We start from the raw sequence: 20,517 nt of genomic DNA, 5'->3' as shown, positions 1-20,517 counted from the left end.
TCTCTCCATGCCCCCATTTCTCTCTCCATGTGCCCCCTTTCTCTCTCTCCCGGTACCCCCCTTACTCTCCATCCCATTTTCCCGTGACCCATAGCTTTGGCTGCAGGTGAGTTGGCACAACTGCTGTGAGAGAAGTGTCTCTAGATTAGGTGGCACGTGCCCCTGCTGGGACCATGGTCAGGAGTTTGTCTGTTACACAGAAAACCATGTCTCCGTTAAACTGCAGTTTGAGAGTATTTTGGGTTATTGTGTTTATTTACTGTACCAAATGAATCATGGTGGAACCGGGAATCTTATGCCAGAGCATCCCAGGAATCCATAAAGTAAAACTGAAAAAACACATTTTGGAGAAAAATCATGTGATGTTGCAGAAATCGCTTCATCTCTTGTGGTGTTTAATGTAGGTTCATTTACAAACCCCAGCCATCATATAAGGTCTCTGGAATGCCTTAGACCTGGCAGTCTCTTGATGCCCATGAGCAACAGTAAAGAGCATGTTCACCGCTGAAGAGAGTGACCACTTCACCATTCATCCCTTTGTGCCTGCAAACAGAGCTGAATACTTCACCTTTCACCACTTTGCATCTGCAAACAGAGCTGACCACTTCACCAGCTGAACAACATTTGCACAAGCGTCGTGGACACCCCGTACTACCGATTTTTTTTATTGCATACGATGCCCCAATCACTTCAAGTACATTTGTTGTAATCGGTAGTCCCTGTCCCCTGCTATACATTCCATCGTAAATTTTTAGATCCTGTTTTTTGTATTTTTATTCATCCATTCACACTCCTTTACGTTAAAATAGCCATAGCTTTACTCTACAGTTGCTAGAATAGCTTATAATATGGTATAGTGTGTAATTTTTAAATAATCACTCCACTGCAAAGAAAAACATTGATAAAAAAAAACACTGCCATTTACAATGCCAGTAGCTCCAACTGCAAGACCTATTGCATTGCAAATGCTTGTTTTTAATTTACATTATACACAATCTCCGTTAATATGGCGGCAAACCGCTTTTTGAAAAAAGGTCCACGATTACATGGTAACTCTACACCATTTCAATTCACGTAACACTTTAGCCACCATGGTCCAAATGCTGCAGTCCACACCACGAGACCGCTCAGTGGAACTCAGGGCACAAGTCCTAAAAAAAGAAGTGGGGGGACGCTAACGTCACGACAGAAAGTGACGTCACGAAAGGTGGCTTGCACCATCAGACTCATTGCCTCCCCTCGCTCACCCCTGAGATGCGATTGCATCAGAGAAGCCAGCGCGTGAGCAGCATTCTGAATGAGCTCCGATCTCGCCCCAGAGAGGCCAAAGAGTGAATGTGTGGCTCCAGTTATCGAGCTCCCGGTAAAATATGTGGGGGGACGCCGTCCACCCGCGTGGTACCCCGACTCGAGCCCTGGTGGAACTAAACACTCGCTGCTGGCAGATGCGTTTGACATGAAACTCAGGAGTTTTAATTCCGACGGGGCCACCTGGGTCTTTAATCTTTCCTGGCTCAATGAATCGAGTACTAATACACTGAGTAATAGGAACATTGGTTACCGAAGAGGTTCAAAATCGCAACAACAAAAAAGCGGATTATCCAATATACTAAAAAATATGGCATTATCATTACAAAGCGTTGACAGTTGGGGGGAGATAAACCACTACACTAATTCCTTCCTTTCGACGCTGAAATTACCGAGCTATTAATTCCCTAGAATGGCCCATAACACACCCAGGTTTATTTTCCCCTCCACAAATACACACACCAGAGCAGTCCGCCGCGAGCGGATCCGAACCTCCCACGCCCGAGAAGCGCGAGGCGCTTTTTATAGGACCTCAGCAATGCCGGCGGCCTCCATTTAACACGCTGCTCCTGTGAATAACACCGAGCCGAGGCAGCGGGGAAAGACGAGCCCCCCAAGGAGCGATCATTAGGCGCTCCAGCTTCCAAATATACTTCGAGGAGGGTCGGGAACCGCGAGTTGAGGCTTTTTTTAATCCCCGCGTGCGTCTTGGAGCCTAGGCCAGGCCAGGGATGAGTCACCCTGATTCCCGCCAATGACTGGCAGCTGTGGTGACGTACCGGGGGGCGCGCGGCCTGCGCGAGACATTAATAGATGCGTAGCTCTCAATGGGGAGGGTCTGACGGGAGTTAGTCACTGAGATATGGAGGAGTGCCCCACATGAAACTTCATCTCTTCTCCTCACGACACGCGGTGCAGGTGTGGGGGCTGACGTGGAGCATTGCTGATCGCTTCCCGCCACTCACAAAAAAGCACATGCAGTCTACACAGCAATATAGATTTCCCACGGCTTCCCTCTGACGCCATGGAGAAACTGGAGCTGATGCAACAGAGGCTGAGTAACGCTCGAGTGACCCTACACGTGACTGATCATTTCTACCTGCTGGAACTCAGCCTTCTTCCTAGAAACCACCTACCTCTCCATGTTCAATGTGTACAGTCCTGGGTACCTCACCTCCTCTAGCCACATCTTATGGAACATAAGATGTGGCTAGAGGAGGCTTATAAAACATAAGATGTGGCTAAAGGAGGGTTTGTGAGGTACTTTACATATTCGGGGCCTTACATTAAAATATTCTCCCAGAAACAGGTTCTCACCGGTTCATGGGTGAAATACACATTTTTAAATAATGAGGAGCAATATAACACAACAAACTTCATAAATAATCAGGGCCACTGGAATTATGTGATAGGAGGACCAAATTATGTGGCAGTATTGACTAAATTATGTGGCAAGAAAAGGCACATCATGCGGCATACTCCTGCACACTGACAGTATTACTTCATTATTTTGTCCCTTTTAGACAAGTTAACACTGGGCAAATGTTTTCACATCATTAGGGCAAGTTTAACACAATGAGAGCTATCAAGAATTGAAAGATGAGCATTTAACCTTTGTAACGGGCCTTCCATAACACATGGGGCACTGTTTTTAGAACTTTTGATCCGTTTGAGCTAAAAACGTTAAAATCAGCAAATCACGCAGCAGATAATTAAGTATGTGAAAAGTGTGGCAAATAGACAATTCTGCAGAAAAAGCAGCATAGTTGCATAATTCCAGTGGCCTTGCAGGTAACATGGCCACTGGTATTGGGTGGGTGGGTATTTGCAGACAATATGTTCACCACAGTGGAAGTCTCTTGGTACTGTTGACAGATAAAGGATGTGAATTGTTACTATGGTCGCTTTTAAACCGGTGTGACTGCTATTTTAATATCCCTGCGGTACAAAAATGAGAAAAAACACCTAAATCCGGTATTTTTCGGCTTCTCCGTACATACTAAAAACAGTAAATATTTTAAGAAAACATACTGAAAATGTGTTCTACAGCTGCCGTACTGACCAGAGTAATAAGTAAAGTAAACAAAGACAGAAAAGCTATGGTAAAAACAGAAAAACAGCCTTTGCAGGATTTTAAACATTAACAGATGGCTGTTATTTTTCTCTGGTAAAGGTGGCAACCCTAATTGTTGCCAGACTCAATGTACTCATTTTTCGACCTTTGAAGGCTAAGGACAGATTAGATATATTATAACGTGACTCTGGTACCATGGGGGTGACAAAAATCCATTTAGAATAGGTCGGAGCACTGAGTCACTAAACCCAGCGGTATGTCCAGCATAGTAACTAGGTAGCAATCCACCCTCCTTATGTGTTCTATTAGGGAGGACTGCCCCAACATCTTTAGTCTCTCAGGTCACGACTGCATGGATGGCAACCTGTAAAACGATCAAGTTAAAGACTCTTTGTAACCAGGTAAGCAAAGTAAAACAATGTGCAAACCCAGCCTAGAAAGCTCCCACTCAACCACATCCAAGGAACATTGGGCAGAACACCGCTCGTGCACCCAGCACATCGTAGATATGCTATGAAAAGGGTTATCACTCTGCTTAAACCAACAACTGCCTTCCTGACAAGAGTCGCACAAATCAACAGTACACAAAGCATTAAAACAGCCTTCCTAGCACCCAAAAAGACAGATCCCCTAGGACTATAATCATTCCCCAGCAAAACCAACTAGCAGCAATATGTATGCGAAATAACACAGATGCCACCCACTTGACGTGTTAAGACCTCCAGCCACTTGCACCAAAACTCACTGACAGCCAGGATTAAGACACTGGATAGAATAATAATCATTAAAAAAAAGTACCCCAATAACACCGTTTGACAAATCAGATGCTGGAGGTGATGCTATCTCTGAAACCACATTGGAAGATATCACGACTCTAGCAGTACTGCGATGTAAAGCTAAGGACAGAATATGGGGCTATAGAAATGACCCAAATACAACCTAAACCATATCCTGAATGACTATTTTCACCAGCTTTATATTCCAACGTCTCCTGCAAGGGCTAGAAAATAAAATGTCCTTAAGAGTCAGTTAATTTAATACTTCAAATATTTTGAGGCAAGACTTCTCCCTTTGTAGGGCAACACAAAAGCCAAAGAGAGAGACGGAGGGAAACCGTCCTCAAATCAGCCACTGGCCTTAATGACCCAGGGTACACTAGCAGAGGTCTTACATGCTGTCATCAGTTCACCCTTCTTCTTGCAAGGCCATAGGGGTTGAAGGCCATAGGATGGAGGGCAAAGAAAACCCCGCCCAGCAGGATGGAGGACGAGGGCTTGGTATTTGGGTCAACTGACCTTTAGGATGCTCTGGCAATCAAGGCACGAAAGCAGGACCAATAAAGATGCAGACAATTGTCTTCTAAGCGCATATCATGGTTTGCTACAAAGGAGAATTCATGTTGCTAGGTACTAAAGCAGCTTTGAAAGTATACAACTATCTCAGGAGTTTCTCTTTGGAACTGGCAATGAAACACATTTCTTGCAAGCCAATACATTTTATTTATTGGTGCTGCAAGATGAAATGTCTGGCCCATTTAAATTAATACATTGGGGATGAGAGAAGACAGGGGCGCCAACCCCAAAACTGCCTCCTGTAGACTGTCTTGGTCCGCCTTCACCTCTTGCTCCCTCTGTCATAGGGGCCAGAAGAGAACCGTTGCAGAACAGGGAGGTCCTTGCAGAGTCAAATCCTTGCCAGATTTTCAGGCTTTCCACATAAAATACATTAACATATGACAAATATAAACTGGCATTATTTACATAGTTAGCTGTTGCTCTGAATATCTAACATGAACTGGCGCTCCTGGGCTCATGCTGGACAACCTTGAACTAAGTCCTTATTATTAAAAAAAAAAAGGTCAGAAGATGGGGTTGTGGAGGCGCCATATATAAAAGGGAGAGCGCAGAGGAGGTTGGGGCAATGGAGTTGATGGAAGAGAATGGCGGTCACTCAGTTTCATATGGATTCCATGTTTCCGGTCCCAAGCTTTCATTGGGCAGGCTAATGCATTCGAGGAGCTATAGTCTTGGTTCCCCATCATTGAACCAATTGGAAAACAAGCATTGGCATAGTCTATAGGTCTCGCCTTTAGGACCTTATAAGTGTTTAGCCAGGCAACAGTTGATGTTGTTGAACCAAGGATATTGTGCTGGATAACGAAACACTTATAAGGTCCCAAAGGCGAGACCTATTGGCTATGCCAATGCTTGTTTTAGGTTTGGGGGTTGAGTCTGTGAGGCACGTCGCCCTCTATATGTAATTAATTATGGTGAAAAAGAACTCGGAGTGATGAAATTAAAGGGATGTAATTGAAGCATTAAACATTAGACCTTTCTGGGAGAAATGATTAGGAGTGTTAGGGGGTGACGGGGCGCTGCAGTCACAAGAACTCATCAACCACGGAGATGGCCTGACAGCAAGGTCTCAGCTCGGTGACCATTGCTTTCTGTGCTCCTGTGAGCAACACCCCTTCAGACAGTCCTTCGCTTTTGGCCACAATTCTGTGCATTTACATTTTTTAAGCCCCTTCATTCAATGCTAAAAGTAAAACTATGTTCCAGAATGAAAAAAGTTTGTTGGATTAAAAACCAGATAAATACACTCGAAGCTTTTAAAAGACTAAACATAATTGGTATTTTGCAACAAAAAATATATAAACATTTCACTTCTTTTACTCTTGTGGGCTATCAAATGGTTTGATTAACCTTGGTTGGTTTACTTTTTACTGCAGGCAGCGGCTCCCAGGCACAAAATCATTCCAAATTGAATATCAGGAATTGTTTTAATGTTCAGACAATGCAGTGCACAAGAGGTGGACAGAGAGAAAGCATGCCAAATGTTCCAATGGTTTTTGTCGACAGTGGATCTCTTTCTAGATGTGTTTCCAAAGAAAACATCACGTGCCATATTATAGTGGTGAGAAAGGTAAACCTATACTCTCATGGAATAAAGGCATATTCACTTCACTTTCCCTCTCTGGAAAGCCAATCACACCTGCCTTTTACAGGTGTAGTTGTTCTACGTGTTTTCAAGTCGGTAAACTGCATGCAAAATGTTCATGACAGGCCACAAAGAAGGGGCTGCTATATTCTATGTGTTAGTTTACTGGATTTAGCCTAGTAAAGCGTTTGAGAGCTGGACAGGGACAAGTTAACAGAAACTAGGAAGTGATGGGGATGTAAAACAGAAAATTGGAATAATACTTGATAGTATGGCAACACTTAGGTTTCACACACTTCCATTACTTTGTGCTTATTTATAATTACAGAAATATAAAGCAATTTGCCCAGAATCTCATGACTTTTTGTGGGAAAACCAATCCAGGACTGGAACCTAGGTCTCATGTTCAAAGGTCAGCAATTAAGGTACAATACCACAGCCTTTTCTGAGTGACTGGTCAAGGTCATATTAAACGTGCTTAACAATAAAAACCGATCAAGTGCGAAATAACCTAAAAATACTTTTAGCTAATTTATGTAGCACCATTAACCCACACAAAAACAGCAAACCAAAAAATCTTATTTTTAAAGAAGGCAGAAGGACTCGTTTTTGAACTCTGAAGCAGGGTAGTTAGCTCTTACCCGCCAAATGTAGGCCGTTTGGTCACTGGACCCACTCAGCAGGAACTGGTCATCGGGACTCACACTGGACTTTATGTAGAAGGTCGAGTTCTGGTGTCCACTGAAAACCGCCACTAAGGACAAATGTTTAGAAATTACATCAGTGAGCAACAAAGGATTGCCCCCTAAGAAGACTTCATCAGCCAGCCTGCAACCTTTCAGGAGAAACAGAAACAAAGATACAGCGACTGCAAGGGCTCCTTTAACAGTTTGTAAGTGGGCACTTTGAGCATTCAGTGGCAGAAATATAGGTTTGGAATACATTCAATTAAGAACCTGGGTTAATTATCACAGTCATAATGAAAGTACAAGTCACTGATCATGGCGCCTCTGTACTCCTTGAAAATTGACCCTTCCTTTAACCACTTAGGAGTGCTTCCTCAAAGAGCGGGACAGAAACACCTGCGACAGTGTTGCAGGGATTCTGCTCAGGAACCGAACTATGCTTGGAACCGCAGAACATCCGTATGTAGGGACCGAGTCATCATACTACCTCAGTAACTTTGAGCCAGAGTCAGACTAGCTATAGTGCCTCACTTGCCCTCCAAATCGTTCCAGAGAAACAAGTGAGTTGGCACCCCAGAACACAACACTCTCAATACTCTCAGGGATCGCGGTAACAGGACACACCCTTTCACTCTCTCACTCATATTTGTTCATAATAAGATAAACAAGAGACACGAACGTTAAACTATCGTGCTCAAAGATGAAGTATTTGAGCCACAATTAGAAGACAAACGGATAGCAAAAACATTGCTAGGATGGTTAACAACCCATATACCATATAAAGTCATGTCATGTTATAAAACAGATTAGCCAAACCCTCCCTTCCTCTCGTACTGAAGCTAAATGATTATATTTCAAAGATCTCTGGGATTAATGGCAGACCCCGTACCTTAGCATACATAGATGGATGAATGTTCTCCATCTCAGCTGACATGGTAATCTTGTTCTACGACCTTTGCTCAGTGTGTGTGTTTTTAGAACTCCTGACCTCAGTTATATGACAAGACATGGGTGCTCACAAGCAGCAGCTGCATTTTCATGGTATATCTAGGTGCTAGTGTCTGATTAGAGAGAATAACAAGGGGCATTTTTGTTTGACCTTTCTATGGTGTTCAGACTAAATTCCAGAAAAAAAACAGAACACGGAAGCATACACAGGTTGTGTGTGAAAATACAATATGGCACAATAGCAAAAGTGCTTATGTAGTAGAGTGTGCAAAAGAAATGCGGCCTACCAGGTACGCAACTAGGCTAACAGGAAAAAAAAAACAATGGCCATGCAAGAAACACGACAATAGGATCTAAAGACATCAAGAATCCATGGTGCACCAGTGGCCATCACGTTGCCCAATCTCACCCCCTATGCCTATCTAGAAAGACTGGATATGTAGATGGTGGTGTTGGGATGGTGTAGCAGACACTCGAAGAACAAGGGCGGTGATGGAGTACCATACTCACTAATATCTTAAAAGACTAACATCTTAAGCTCCTCTTCCTTCTATTCGTGAAAAGGTGTTGCAAGCATAATTCAGTAACGAAAAGAAGGGGTGACAGTTGTGGATAATTGCTCACTCAGACTTTATCCATATATGTTCTCAGCATAATCAGATTGAGTGAGGAATTAGCTGTGTAATTAGCATCCACCACATAATATTAACAAAGCATACAACAAAGCCAAACTGGTAGTTTTGACCGTCAACTCTACAGGAATTCTTTTTTGAAAGCCACCATTGCTGTCCAGGCCCCCTACCAGTGAGACTGTCGGGAGAGGAGGAAGCACTTGCTCAGAGCAGCATAGATAAATGCAATTCAGAGAAGCGTCTAACCAGTACTTAGAACCGCTGTGCATGACAAGAAGTCAAAGTGCCAAGAAAGGGGCTTCAAATATGCACTGAGGACCTCTGGACCACTGTTGCCTCAAACAATGCATTAGGCAAAACTATCAAAAAAAAAAAACCTTCTCATTGTATTAACCCACCTCCACCACAGATCATGCCCCACACCATCAAAAACAAAGAACCAACAATAAACATTATTATCGACACAACCAATACTAGAACACTGACCTCACAAACCCACAACCGAACGCCCAAGATCTTCTCAACCGCACAGCATTCATAATCACCCGCTTTTGAACCCCTCACCAGCAACGACCGGTCCGACATCTTTGTCAGGGTGACTTTCTTTCCTGCAGGCTGACCAGTCAAACTGGTCTGACCCGGTGAAGTGTGCACAAAGCTTCATTTCCTCTTCTACTGAACACTTTGTACATTCAAGCCTGACACAGCTTGGCTAACGTCCCTGCACAGGCAGGAAGGAATGAGCTGCAAGGGGGGATGGGAGGAGGGGCAGCTGGGTCAAGGCCTGTATTGCTTACTGGTAAAACTCCCGTTTTTGGCTACACAAATGTGTGAGTCCGCCAGGCTGAGTTATTCCAGCCTTTCACGAACCCCACTAAATAACACACACACACGGGGAAATTAAGGGGTCACAGTCATAATAGACTAAACCAAGGGCCAGTAGGCATGCTTCCCCCCCCCTCCAGAGAGTAAAGAGCTGTGTTCAAAAACGTTTCATTGATTGCCACCCAACAGTCCAAGGCAGGGGACCGTGGACTCGTTGAAAGAAGGAGCACCCTTCGTTAGCGCAGTTTTGTGCTTTGCTGGTGATTAACTTTTTCTAATAACATGCAGAGCACCAGCCAGAGGACTGGAACCTCCTGTGTACAGGAAAATATACCAGGCCAGTCATAAATTTTGCAATAGGGATCAGGATGGCACAAGGCACCAGCATTTCAACCCACACTTTGCATGCATGTCATTTTAAGCCCATTCTTCTATCCTGAAAAAAGAACGCGCATCGCGATTGCTCGAAAATAGGCCCGGGTGACATTTTCATTATGCAGGCATAATCTCACTTAATTTTAGTTTATGCCTTTTATCTAAAATGACACCATTATGCCACGTCGCATAATAACCTCGAAGTTCACCGTAAAAAATTTAGCGCAAGGACACAGGTACAACACGCACGTCCAGAACGTGAACTGTTATTTGTGGCACTTGTGTTATTTTGCATTTTAATAAACACACACAAAAAAACGCAAAATGTATCCTCATGTCCTTGGATGCAAGAACGAATTTCACACTAAAATTTTATGCAAAATGCCAGTTTTGCCTTTCGTGTAATTACACATTTCTGAAATGTTGCAGTTACGCATACGCTCCATTTGAAAATCAATACCAGGATGAAGGTGCGACGTCACGTGTGGCCACTAGCAGACGTGAACCACGACTCTTACAATCCCACTGCACCTGGGACTGAGTCCTTCCCACAATGTTATCTTTGTCGAGCTAAAAAAAACACCAGCAGAAAATATGTTCCGACACTGCTCTTCCCACATTTGGCTGATGCAACACCCCTTGAGAACAGGGCTCCGATGCGACAATTGTGTATGCTAACAGAATAAGGTTAAATCATTGGGAAAACTAGCAGGTGCTTAAGAATGTGTCAGAGCATTAAAAAACAGCTGACGAGGCAAGCCCAGCACAACGCCGTCTCAGCACTTGGAATGGGATTTCTTGCTGTTGGTGCAGACTGCCCTCTGCTGTTCAAGGGGTGACTCGCATAGACAGCGCGGCTTTACTGAAAGGAAAACTGCTTGTCGTTGTGCAGTGACCGCCATAAATAGTAGCGCGGTTTGGGCTTTCTTGTGGCGACGCCAGGCACCAAGCGCACATTCTTTGCACTAAGAGTAATTCATTCTGGGATAGCAACTTTTTTGGGAGTTTTATATAGCTCAAACTTGGCCAAAGCATTAGGGCGTTTTTATTTGAGCAGAAGATTACATCACACAAGGTCAGATTTCTATTTTTTTTTTATTTGCCATGTGACGATTAAATGATTTGCCTAGACTCACAGGATGTTGAGTCGACGCTGGGACTTGAACTGGTTCCCACAGTTCCAAAGTCGGCCCCGCTGGCCGTTTGTCATTCTTGCCCATGTTCTGGTACCACAAAGGGGAAGATTTATGAGATTTAAAAAAAAAATGACATCACATAACACTTGACCTCAAGGACTGGTTCGAGGATACAAAATAGTCTAAACTCCGTGTATGCTGCGTGTGGTACAAGTCACCACAGATGCCACAGGCTCCCACTTCGGAGAACACAGCTTGGACTCCGGGTACACAGCTTGGACTCCGGGTACACAAATACTACACAGTCAAGCTATAGGAGGCTGGCAATCCTGCAGGTTACACAGACCCCAGAACAGTTTAGGCTTCAGTCATGAAAAGGCGCTATCCAAGTTACACAGCTCTCACTACCGAGGCCTGAGACCGCTGAGGGCACCAGAGCTTACAGGCTTGGGAAGATGAGGAGGTACAGGCTATTCCGACAGAAGTGAAGCGAAGGCCTGGCGGGCGTGAGCTTAAGAGAACAAAGCTATGACACAATTCCGACTGGTCTCGCATACTCAGGCCACAGAAAGCTGAACTAGGCCCAAGACCAGTGGTTCTTAAGCAGTGGTCCGGGGACTGCTGTGGGCCAGCGATGCCAACTCATGGGGTCCGCAACTTCTTAGAAAATTAAATATATCTATCTATATATATTTTAGATATCCACAAAGCCTGATTAGGAAAACGAGCAAAATTACGTAAATTAAGCCAAAAATGCAAATGGTCTTGCAAAACAATTGAGATCTGATATTATGTATTTAATTTTCATTTAATTTTGTGTAAATGTTTAACACTTTGGAAATTGGTGTATTGGCTATGCACACAGTCTTTTTTCTACGTTTGCATCATGCGGGACGCTACCTGCAGTTATATTAAAATGTGTATTCAAGGTAAAGGTCATGTGACCAAGAGCTGTCTAGCTCGAAACGCGTCTTTTTTTTGTGCCCGAAAATAAATCGAAATTTAAGCACCTTGGATCGGCGTGGCTCACTTTACAGTGTAAGCGTGGTGGTGGAGAATACACACACACACACACACACACACACACACACACACACACACACACACACACACACACACACACACACACACACACACACACACACACACACACACACACACACACACACACACACACACACACACACACACACACACACACACACACACACACACACACACACACACACACACACACACACACACACACAAAAATTGGGGTTCCATATGCAAGCTAAAACATCCAATCCTTGTATAAAAAGCTAATACCATTAGAAGTAAAAGAATATCAACAACAAGAACAATTATAATACTGGCTACTAGGTAGGAGGGACTTCTTCAGTGCAATAGAGAGATTAGAGAGGAGACTACTGAAAACATATTGCACAAAAGCAACATTTAGGGGGTGGTAGGAGGCGGGAGAGAAAGTCTATTGTGTATGGTGAGCATCACTTTGCTGTACGCAACAGTCCATCAGTTACGTCACAAGAGAAAATGAAATAACATTAACAGATTAATAAGGTGTATAGTGTATTGTAATTGCATTTATATAGCTCTTACTACCCATGACGAGGCGTCAAAGTGCTTTTTCGGCAAGTAGCACGCTACTCCAGAACCCATAAAGGATTAGTGTTGTATTAGTATAGTGAAATATGAAAGTAATTTGAGTGGTGGATAGGTTAGTCAGTGATTATATGAATAAAGATGTAAAAGTTAACATTTTAAAGTGTTCTGTAAATGTGAAGGAATTTGAAATTGGAATCTAAGTTAAGTTGATAACCTCCGATTGATTTGTGGGAGCAGTGCAAGTTCATTAAAAACAAGCATTGGCATAGCCAATAGGTCTCGCCTTTGGGACTTTATAAGTGTTTAGCCATGCAACAGTTGCATAACTAAATACTTATAAGGTCCCAAAAGCGAGACCTATTGGCTATGCAGAGCGGCCGTGCAAGTGATCGCGATCAAACAACAAAGCGGTAAAGCACGTCGCACGCGCACATGCACTGTAGCTCTAGGCTGGCCTGGTAGCACTTTTTGGAGCCCTCTCAATAAGTCTCGCCAGACCAGCGCATGCGCTGGGTCAGGTGAGACCTAAAAAATATAGTATGGACGGTGGGTGGCCTCAACTGAATTTAGAAGAGCTTCAACCTTTCTGTTAAAATTAAAATTGATTTTTTTGTATTTATGAATTAAAATATTTAATAATTTCTGTATTTGTTTCACAAATGCTTGTTTCTGTATTTTTGTGCATTGTCTTTTGGTTAAAATCATTGAAATTGCTTAGGCAGGGGCCCCCAGATAAAAAAAAAAAAAGACTGAGCAGTGGTCCCGGATTACCATTAATGATTAAGGGGGGAGGGGTCTCCGGATTCCAGTAATGATTAAGTGGGGGTCCACAGAAGTCAAAAGGTTAATAACCACTGTAGATTGCACAGATCATACAAGCTTTGTGTTCAGACCAGAATCCCTCAGTTTCCTGAGAACTTATATGCCCGGGCCTCAGAACTCTCTCTCAGTTTACACAACAGAGGTTCACATTTTAGAAAGAAGTGCTATGCTTAGTGTTATGCAGGTCGTGCGTAATCTGTCTGCATGCACGGGGCAAGCTCTCCAGTGCTTGGTGTTCAGCATAGGGAGGTGGTGTGTCTTAGGTCATCATGCAGTATCTCCTGCAACCTTCTGGGAGAAGAGCTCAGCAAATACAATGCATAAGCCTTGTGTCACCACCTTGTCCTGCATAGGTCAGAACAATATTTACCTCAGAATAGCCAGACTCCACAGCAGAGAAGCAGGTTCCTCTACTTGGGTTTACACTCATGGATGCTTGAAGCCATCCCTCATTCATAGAGCAAACAGGAAGTTAGGTCAATCTAAAACTCCAGGGAAAAGACCCTACTCTGTACTAGGAAGCACTTTTTGGCATAAGTCCGTGGTCCAGGTACATCGTGCAGATAGTAAAACCCAGACCTGAACTCTTCGGGCAACAACTTATGTTTCAAGCTGTACCATCCAGACACCTTCTCTCGAGGACTCCTCCTTTGCTCTAGAGGTAAACGTGCCTCCCCAACTCTAGTTTGACGACCAGGACTCCTTAGTCATGGTTAACTACTCAAATTTTTTGGCCATCTGCAGTTTCTAGCGCTCCCACGGCGAGAAAGGAGGCGGCCCAGCAGCCCTGACTCAGTCGCAATGATGGTGGCCCTCCATACCGACCCTCCCACACAGGTGCTCTTTATGGAATGAAAAACTGCCGCCTTCTGAATGCTCATCAGCAGTACTCTTCACAAGATGAACCCACTCACTATTATAAGCTCCAGCAGGCAAATTAAAAGCAGACCTCTTCATTCACTCAGGCAATCTCACACTTGGATCAGACATGCGGATAGCCAGGCCATGCCCAAGCGGTCTAGCAAACCACCCTTGTTGCTATGTGACTGCAGTTCCACCCCCTTTAAGGCTGTGTGTAACTTGCACTTAATGGAGCTGAAAGAAGCATTAGCAAACAGCCTCTGAAGCACATACTGAGCCACCACTCACTCATTCAGCCATTCAAAGTGGCCTACATTTGGTCCTTACCTGGTGCGGTCTTTAAACCAGTTAGATTGAACATGTAGATGTTGTCATCTGTGCAATTAGCAAACACATTGGTCCCTGTGGAATCCAAAACGAGGCTGGAGTATCCTGGAGCAAGAAAAAGCAATGCAAGTGAACAGCAATCCACCACAAGCTAGTCCTACACATTTTAGCAAAAGCCACCTCAATACCATTTCTTTAATCTTAAGAACATGTTTGTGAAAAAATACAGGTTTCAGCAGACGACAAGAACACCCTTCAGTCCAGAAAAAATAAACAGGTCTCATTTTGGAACCCAAATGCTTCGAATATTCGTGCATGTAGAAATCTAGTGTTAAACAACTTTAACCAGAACTGGTCATTATGTGATCACTCTCCGGTGCTTCATTAACGTCGTCTTAAGGGGAATCTGTGGCCCACAGAAATGAGGCCATTGGTGTTGAAGATATGACATTGAGGCTGCTTTGAGAGGGTGAGTGACAGAACAGAGTTGAAGGAGAGGGACAGTTCACTTAAAACATTCCAAGACTGAACTCATGAAACATCTGAACTGTCAAAAACTAAAATCAACAAAACTACACATTTCCAAAATGGAGATTTTAATGAGAATCCTATAAAAGACAGCATTAATTCTAGCTCGGATCTCACTCCTTTACATTTCCAAACAGTCTTCTAACCACAGCAGAAGCCATAAAGAACCAATGTAAAACCAGCTACAAAAGATTTTTGTGAAAAACAAGCATTTTGAGGAGAACAGGAGTGTTCTTTGCATTTCTTTGTTGGTGTCACTGCAGAACCAGGAGATTATTACAGTTCATAAAAGAGGGGGTACAGTTTCTATCCACTTAGGTATTTGGGCACCTGCTTACCAAGTTTGCGAGTGCTGGTCCCCGGATAGGCGAATGCCTTGGCCGGCACAGGGTCTTGGCGATAAGCTGTGTAGGTCTTGCGTAGGTCCCAAACCTTCACCACGCTGCAATTTGAGTAAGACATATTAGCTAAGACACCCAAGCAAACCCATGGATGAAAAAGCAGTGCTCAAAATTTAGAACACAGTCAAGCAAGGCAGAAGAAAATGGAAATTGATTTGGTAGGAATTAAAAAATCCACAAGTTGTACAGATCTTACAATGGACTAAATACCAAACAATCTACAACAATTCGATCCCCACAGATGTTGCTAAACAAGCTCTGGTTGCATATACTGCTACCCCTATTTAGACGTCTAGTGCGGCAGACATGTATCTTCCTCTATTTATGGTTAAGAATATGGTATCTGTCAAGAACACAAATTTACTCCAAATGATCAGATTCCTGAGACACAACAGCTAGAAATGCTCCCCAGCAGCGATATCAGTCAACAAAAGCCCAGGCAGGACCCAGGAGAAAGAGTAGGAAAAGGGAAGCATAAGGGGGAACTAGGCAGGAATTCCTGGATAACGCAAAGATGGCACAAAACCCAGAACCTGATCCACAATGGCTTGGTTTATGAAACACACGTTTTAATTTTCAGTCCTAGGTTACCCATGTTTATCAATATGGACGCATGTGGTGAATCCAGGCAAATGCAACGCACGTTCATTTAGAGCAACATCATGTCCTGTACAGATTACCTGGGACTCGAAAGTAGCGTGTAAAAGGGGTGAAGCGGGGTGGAAAACATGTGCTGTTGTCCTGCCCAGGAATTACCCTGGTTGGTCTACTAACGCACAACCCTGCAAGGACCTGCTCCCTCAGATTTGAGTGTATGGCAAACCATCAGGAAGTTGGAAAGATCGGATGCTTCCGCCCTATAAGGCTGTGTGACGACAACAGACAGTATTTGTGGCACTCATTCTGTGGACAAAGCCCACTGTTTAGTAACCAACAAATGTTGCTGCTGGCGCTGGATGCCGGCTCGACAGGCCTCATCCAATATATTTACAGCAGAGATCATTTCCCCAAATAAATGACTAGTTCTGGCAAGCACAGAGGGACGTTTCTCTGACCAAATGCGGATTTTTCGTTGTAGACAGCAGGTATCTCTACTAAGACAGTTTCTGGGTTTTAAACCCTAGACTCTGTGGTCACTGTGAAGAACCCAGAGTGCTTACTGGTCAGCAGATTGGATAGAACCAAGAGCTACATAGCAGGCACTCTGCAAGGAGTTTAGTGTAGTTACTCCAAATAAAAAACAATTCATAGTGAATCCACTCAAACTCTAGCTGGTCTTTAAAACTGGCTACCTCCAATCTACTGTGCTGCAAGGGCGATTTTGTGCTCAATGTTACCCATTAGAAAACTGTTGTCAAAAGGTCCATATGGGAGTTTACTACAGAGTGTCGGCAATCGACAGGAGGAAGTCAAAGGAAACAGTTTTAAAAAGTGTGTTCTGCTTTTCTCACTTACCCATCGACAGCTCCAGCAGAGACAAGCGTGTGCTCATCCTGGAAGAGGACCACAGTGACACTCTGCTGGGAATCCTAGCAGCAATAAGACAGACAGACACAGGGACAGCATTTTAGTTTAGACTCACTGTCAGAAACAGATCTTACATCACCAGGTTATATGGGGCAGGACTAGCAGGAACCACCATCAAAGAATAGGACTGCTGGCAGTAGAAGTGCAGAGACAGGGAGGTCAGTCACCGAGGGATGCGTCAGAGATATGCTCATGGGTTGTGACAAAACATCAGAAGATACGGGCGACTGATTGGCTGAGGTGCAAGGAGCATAACGATGTGGGAACCAATCATCGCTACCAGTAGAACCCAGCTGAAGGAAAGCCAAGGGTACTAGCATGAGCGCATGCGCTGCCCAACACCGATGGAGGAGTCATGGGTGCACTCTTAGCTAATGATGCAGAAGCGAAGCATGCATTTCCTCTTAAAACAAGAACAGGTTTCGAGACGGATAAGATCATTGAAGATGCCGGTTAATATTATTCCCTAGATTTTGCAGATATAAATTAAAGTAACGAAGCACTATTTTCCCCATCAATGGTCTAAAACAACAGGGAAATTTGTTTACCAGAACATGTAACATGGCTCAGACCCCTTCAGAAGAGGAGACCGCAAGGTGTGGTTACAGGGGAAAGTACCTCAGATTCCCTTAGCGAGGACCACCAGGGCCTCCCACCCTCCCCGTTTTGACAAAAAAAAAAAAATAGTTGGTACCATGACAATGAATCTTAAGCAGGAAACATTGGCTCTTGAAGAGAAGGCACCATACAACTCTGAAAAGGGTGAAGTGTACTGGACTGGACTGGACCACTTCGATGCAGCGACCGATGCACAGTTCACCATGGATGACAAGTGATGCTGGGATGGGGCCACTGGATTCTGGGATGAAATGACACCTGCACCAATAAACTCTTACCACTGAAGGAGCGAGGCCACGGACAGTCTGCTTCTTCTTCTTGAGTTTCAGAGGGGTTTGCTTGTCTTGGGTATTATGGGCACCACTGATTTGGTTCACTTGTCTGTAATAGCCATCTGAAAAATATTCAACGATGCAGTATAGATATCAACAAAAGTCTCTAGACACTGGCTTTATTGCACCGTACTTTAGAAACAAAAAACACTGGTAACTTCAACAAAGATTTTACAGTTTTTCCAGCACTCATTAGCCATTCTTCAATTAAACTATACTCATTGAGGTCCACATTACCAAATCAATCAATCACCTACCTTTCTTATTACACCTGGTATCCCAAACCATTATGTTTCCATCTCTGCCACCGGTACAGAACACAGCTGGTAGAAAACAGAAAAGAAGAATTGATTGAGACAGTAATAAAAAATGTGCCTAAGAACCATAAAATGGTCATTGAATCCTCAACCCACCACAAAGCACACAATCGGATAAAAGAAAAATGAAATATAGGTAAATAGAAGACAAGGCGAATAGGCAGAGATAATTTACATCGGGACTGCCCATTTGTACTGTTTCTCTTTGCAGACTTGGGGTCTCACGCTGGCACATATGCTCGATAACCACTGATAAGATAATCAGGCGCGTTGAGTAACATCAATACATGCAGTCTTAGGTTTAGAGATCTAGACCATGGTTATAGGAATGTTGCATTTTAAACAACCTGCCCCCGCTACTTTGTCGCCGAGCTTTAGCACTCCTACTTCTTGCCGTCAGCGAGTAGAAGTAGTTCAATAAAGCGCGTGGTTCTTGTGTGTAGTGCGCCAATCCACAGAATGAGGATTGGTGGCATTTTTAGAAGACACAGTGCACTTACCATCTTAATTGTAGGGCTGAGGGTATTACAGAGAAGCAGCAAGCAAACACTCACAAACCCACAAGTCTTTGGTGTTAACAATCATTTTCTATTTAGTCTTCCTCCCTTAAAGGGAGGTAGCTGCCTTTCTGGTGTGGGAAAGGGGAGGAAATAAGGTGAAGTGGTGTGCTTCCCAACAAATAATAATATTTTCCATATAAAAAAATAAAATTAAAAAAAAAAAAAGGTAAAAAAATAAATAAATAAAAAAAGCCCAGGTACATTTTTAGAATGAAGAGCAGACCGGGAAACCTACAGCTATGCTAACCATACCAAAGTAGATACATTTCAGCTCAAAAAAACAAGTCCGAAATCGGTCCCAAAAGCAGGTGAAAACATACAATAGTAGATTTTCGAATTTTCCTAGCTAGGCTTTGCAAATAGGCCCATTACTGCCATTGAGTGCCATTCCCCAACAACAAATACCTTGTAGCATTGTTGTATATTTGATGCATTAGCCACGGTGCCACCGCTAAAGACGTCCAACACTTCATAAAGAAAGAATATTACCAGACCAAACTAAGCGGTCGAATATTTTGTTTCTCAAAACAGAAATAAAAGATTCTCATAAGTGTCCAGTCAAGTCATCCAGGTCCCTCAAAGACAACACAAGGTGTTCAAGCGCAGATATGTGAGGAAATAGCAAATCTTCACATTACCGAATCTATAGATTCAAATCATTGTAATATATGCGCTCCAAGAGCTGTCCCTGTACTACTAGTATTGTAATCTATACAGACCAATAACCAGACGGGAAACGTGCGCTACTCACAAGCATGAAAAAATACGTATCCTGGAATGATGAAAATTGACCAGTTGTTAGCGCGGCTGTATTTTTAATGCATTTAGTCTACCACCGAAGGGGACTTCTGCACCCCATACCAGGAAGATCAAAGTCTCACTCAACACGAGGGAACGCTGCCTTGCTAACAGGTACAAAATGCCGGTCTTCAAAAGTTGAATCCAATGAGGGAACGGATATACACAAGCTAAATGTACTTACAATGAACATGTATGGGCGAATATCTGCAAATGTTTGCATAATCCTTGGTATTACTGAAAACCTGGTGCTGTGCGCCTCTACAGCACATTGGCGAGGCCCCTTGCATTAGATGAAGTCTGAACAGCAGCAATGCAAATATTCATCATGTTGATGCAGAGGTCAGTCTCTGCGTATTCAACTGCTGAGGGTCACGCCCAGTTACTCTGCTTCCCAGAGTTGGTGAACTGCTTGATGTCATAGGCCAATAGGCAGCTGGTGGTTGGACCTACTGGATCCTTCCCATTTGTACCAGCAATCGATTAGTCCTCCTTTGACTAACGGGACCAGGGTAAAGGTACATCGGTCAGTTTACCGGTCAAGGTTTCTGGGGCTAGAGATCTGCAAGGAAGCAGTATCTTTTTTGGGGCATTTTAGAGGCCCTCCACTATGAAGGACTTGGACCATCAATAGGAAACTTTCCAATCCAGTTGCCAGGGAAAGGACTGAAGAACGAACCATTGCCCTGGACTTCAATGCTTGGTGTTCGCAGAAGTCAAGCATATAATTTAACACACATTTTCAGAGAGCCAGCTGTGTATTGCGATTCAGTTGTTTCTGTGAATAAATTATTAGCAGCATGGTAGAAGCAGGATGGGTTTTGTTTTGTCTAAGGATCAAGTCTAAACATATCGCTATTGCACATCCTCAAGAAGTAAGGACTGGGATATGGACAG

At 43.6% G+C, this 20,517-nt stretch overlaps 1 protein-coding gene across 1 annotated transcript in view; it reads right to left on the bottom strand.

Moving 5' to 3' along the window:
• Positions 1-20,517, bottom strand: part of DTL (denticleless E3 ubiquitin protein ligase adapter) — a 63,892-nt gene that overhangs the window by 29,934 nt on the left and 13,441 nt on the right. The window contains exons 6-11 of the mRNA XM_085612861.1: positions 18,203-18,268; positions 17,892-18,007; positions 16,924-16,997; positions 15,406-15,509; positions 14,540-14,644; positions 6,964-7,076 (exon numbers count right to left, since the gene is read on the bottom strand). Coding sequence (XP_085468987.1) covers positions 6,964-7,076; positions 14,540-14,644; positions 15,406-15,509; positions 16,924-16,997; positions 17,892-18,007; positions 18,203-18,268 — 578 coding nt within the window. The remainder of the gene's footprint in view (positions 1-6,963; positions 7,077-14,539; positions 14,645-15,405; positions 15,510-16,923; positions 16,998-17,891; positions 18,008-18,202; positions 18,269-20,517) is intronic.

Source organism: Triturus cristatus, chromosome 6 (genome assembly GCF_964204655.1).
Source record: "Triturus cristatus chromosome 6, aTriCri1.1, whole genome shotgun sequence".
In the NCBI taxonomy this organism is placed as follows: Eukaryota; Metazoa; Chordata; class Amphibia; order Caudata; family Salamandridae; genus Triturus; species Triturus cristatus.
This window is presented reverse-complemented; position numbering and strand designations above follow the sequence as displayed.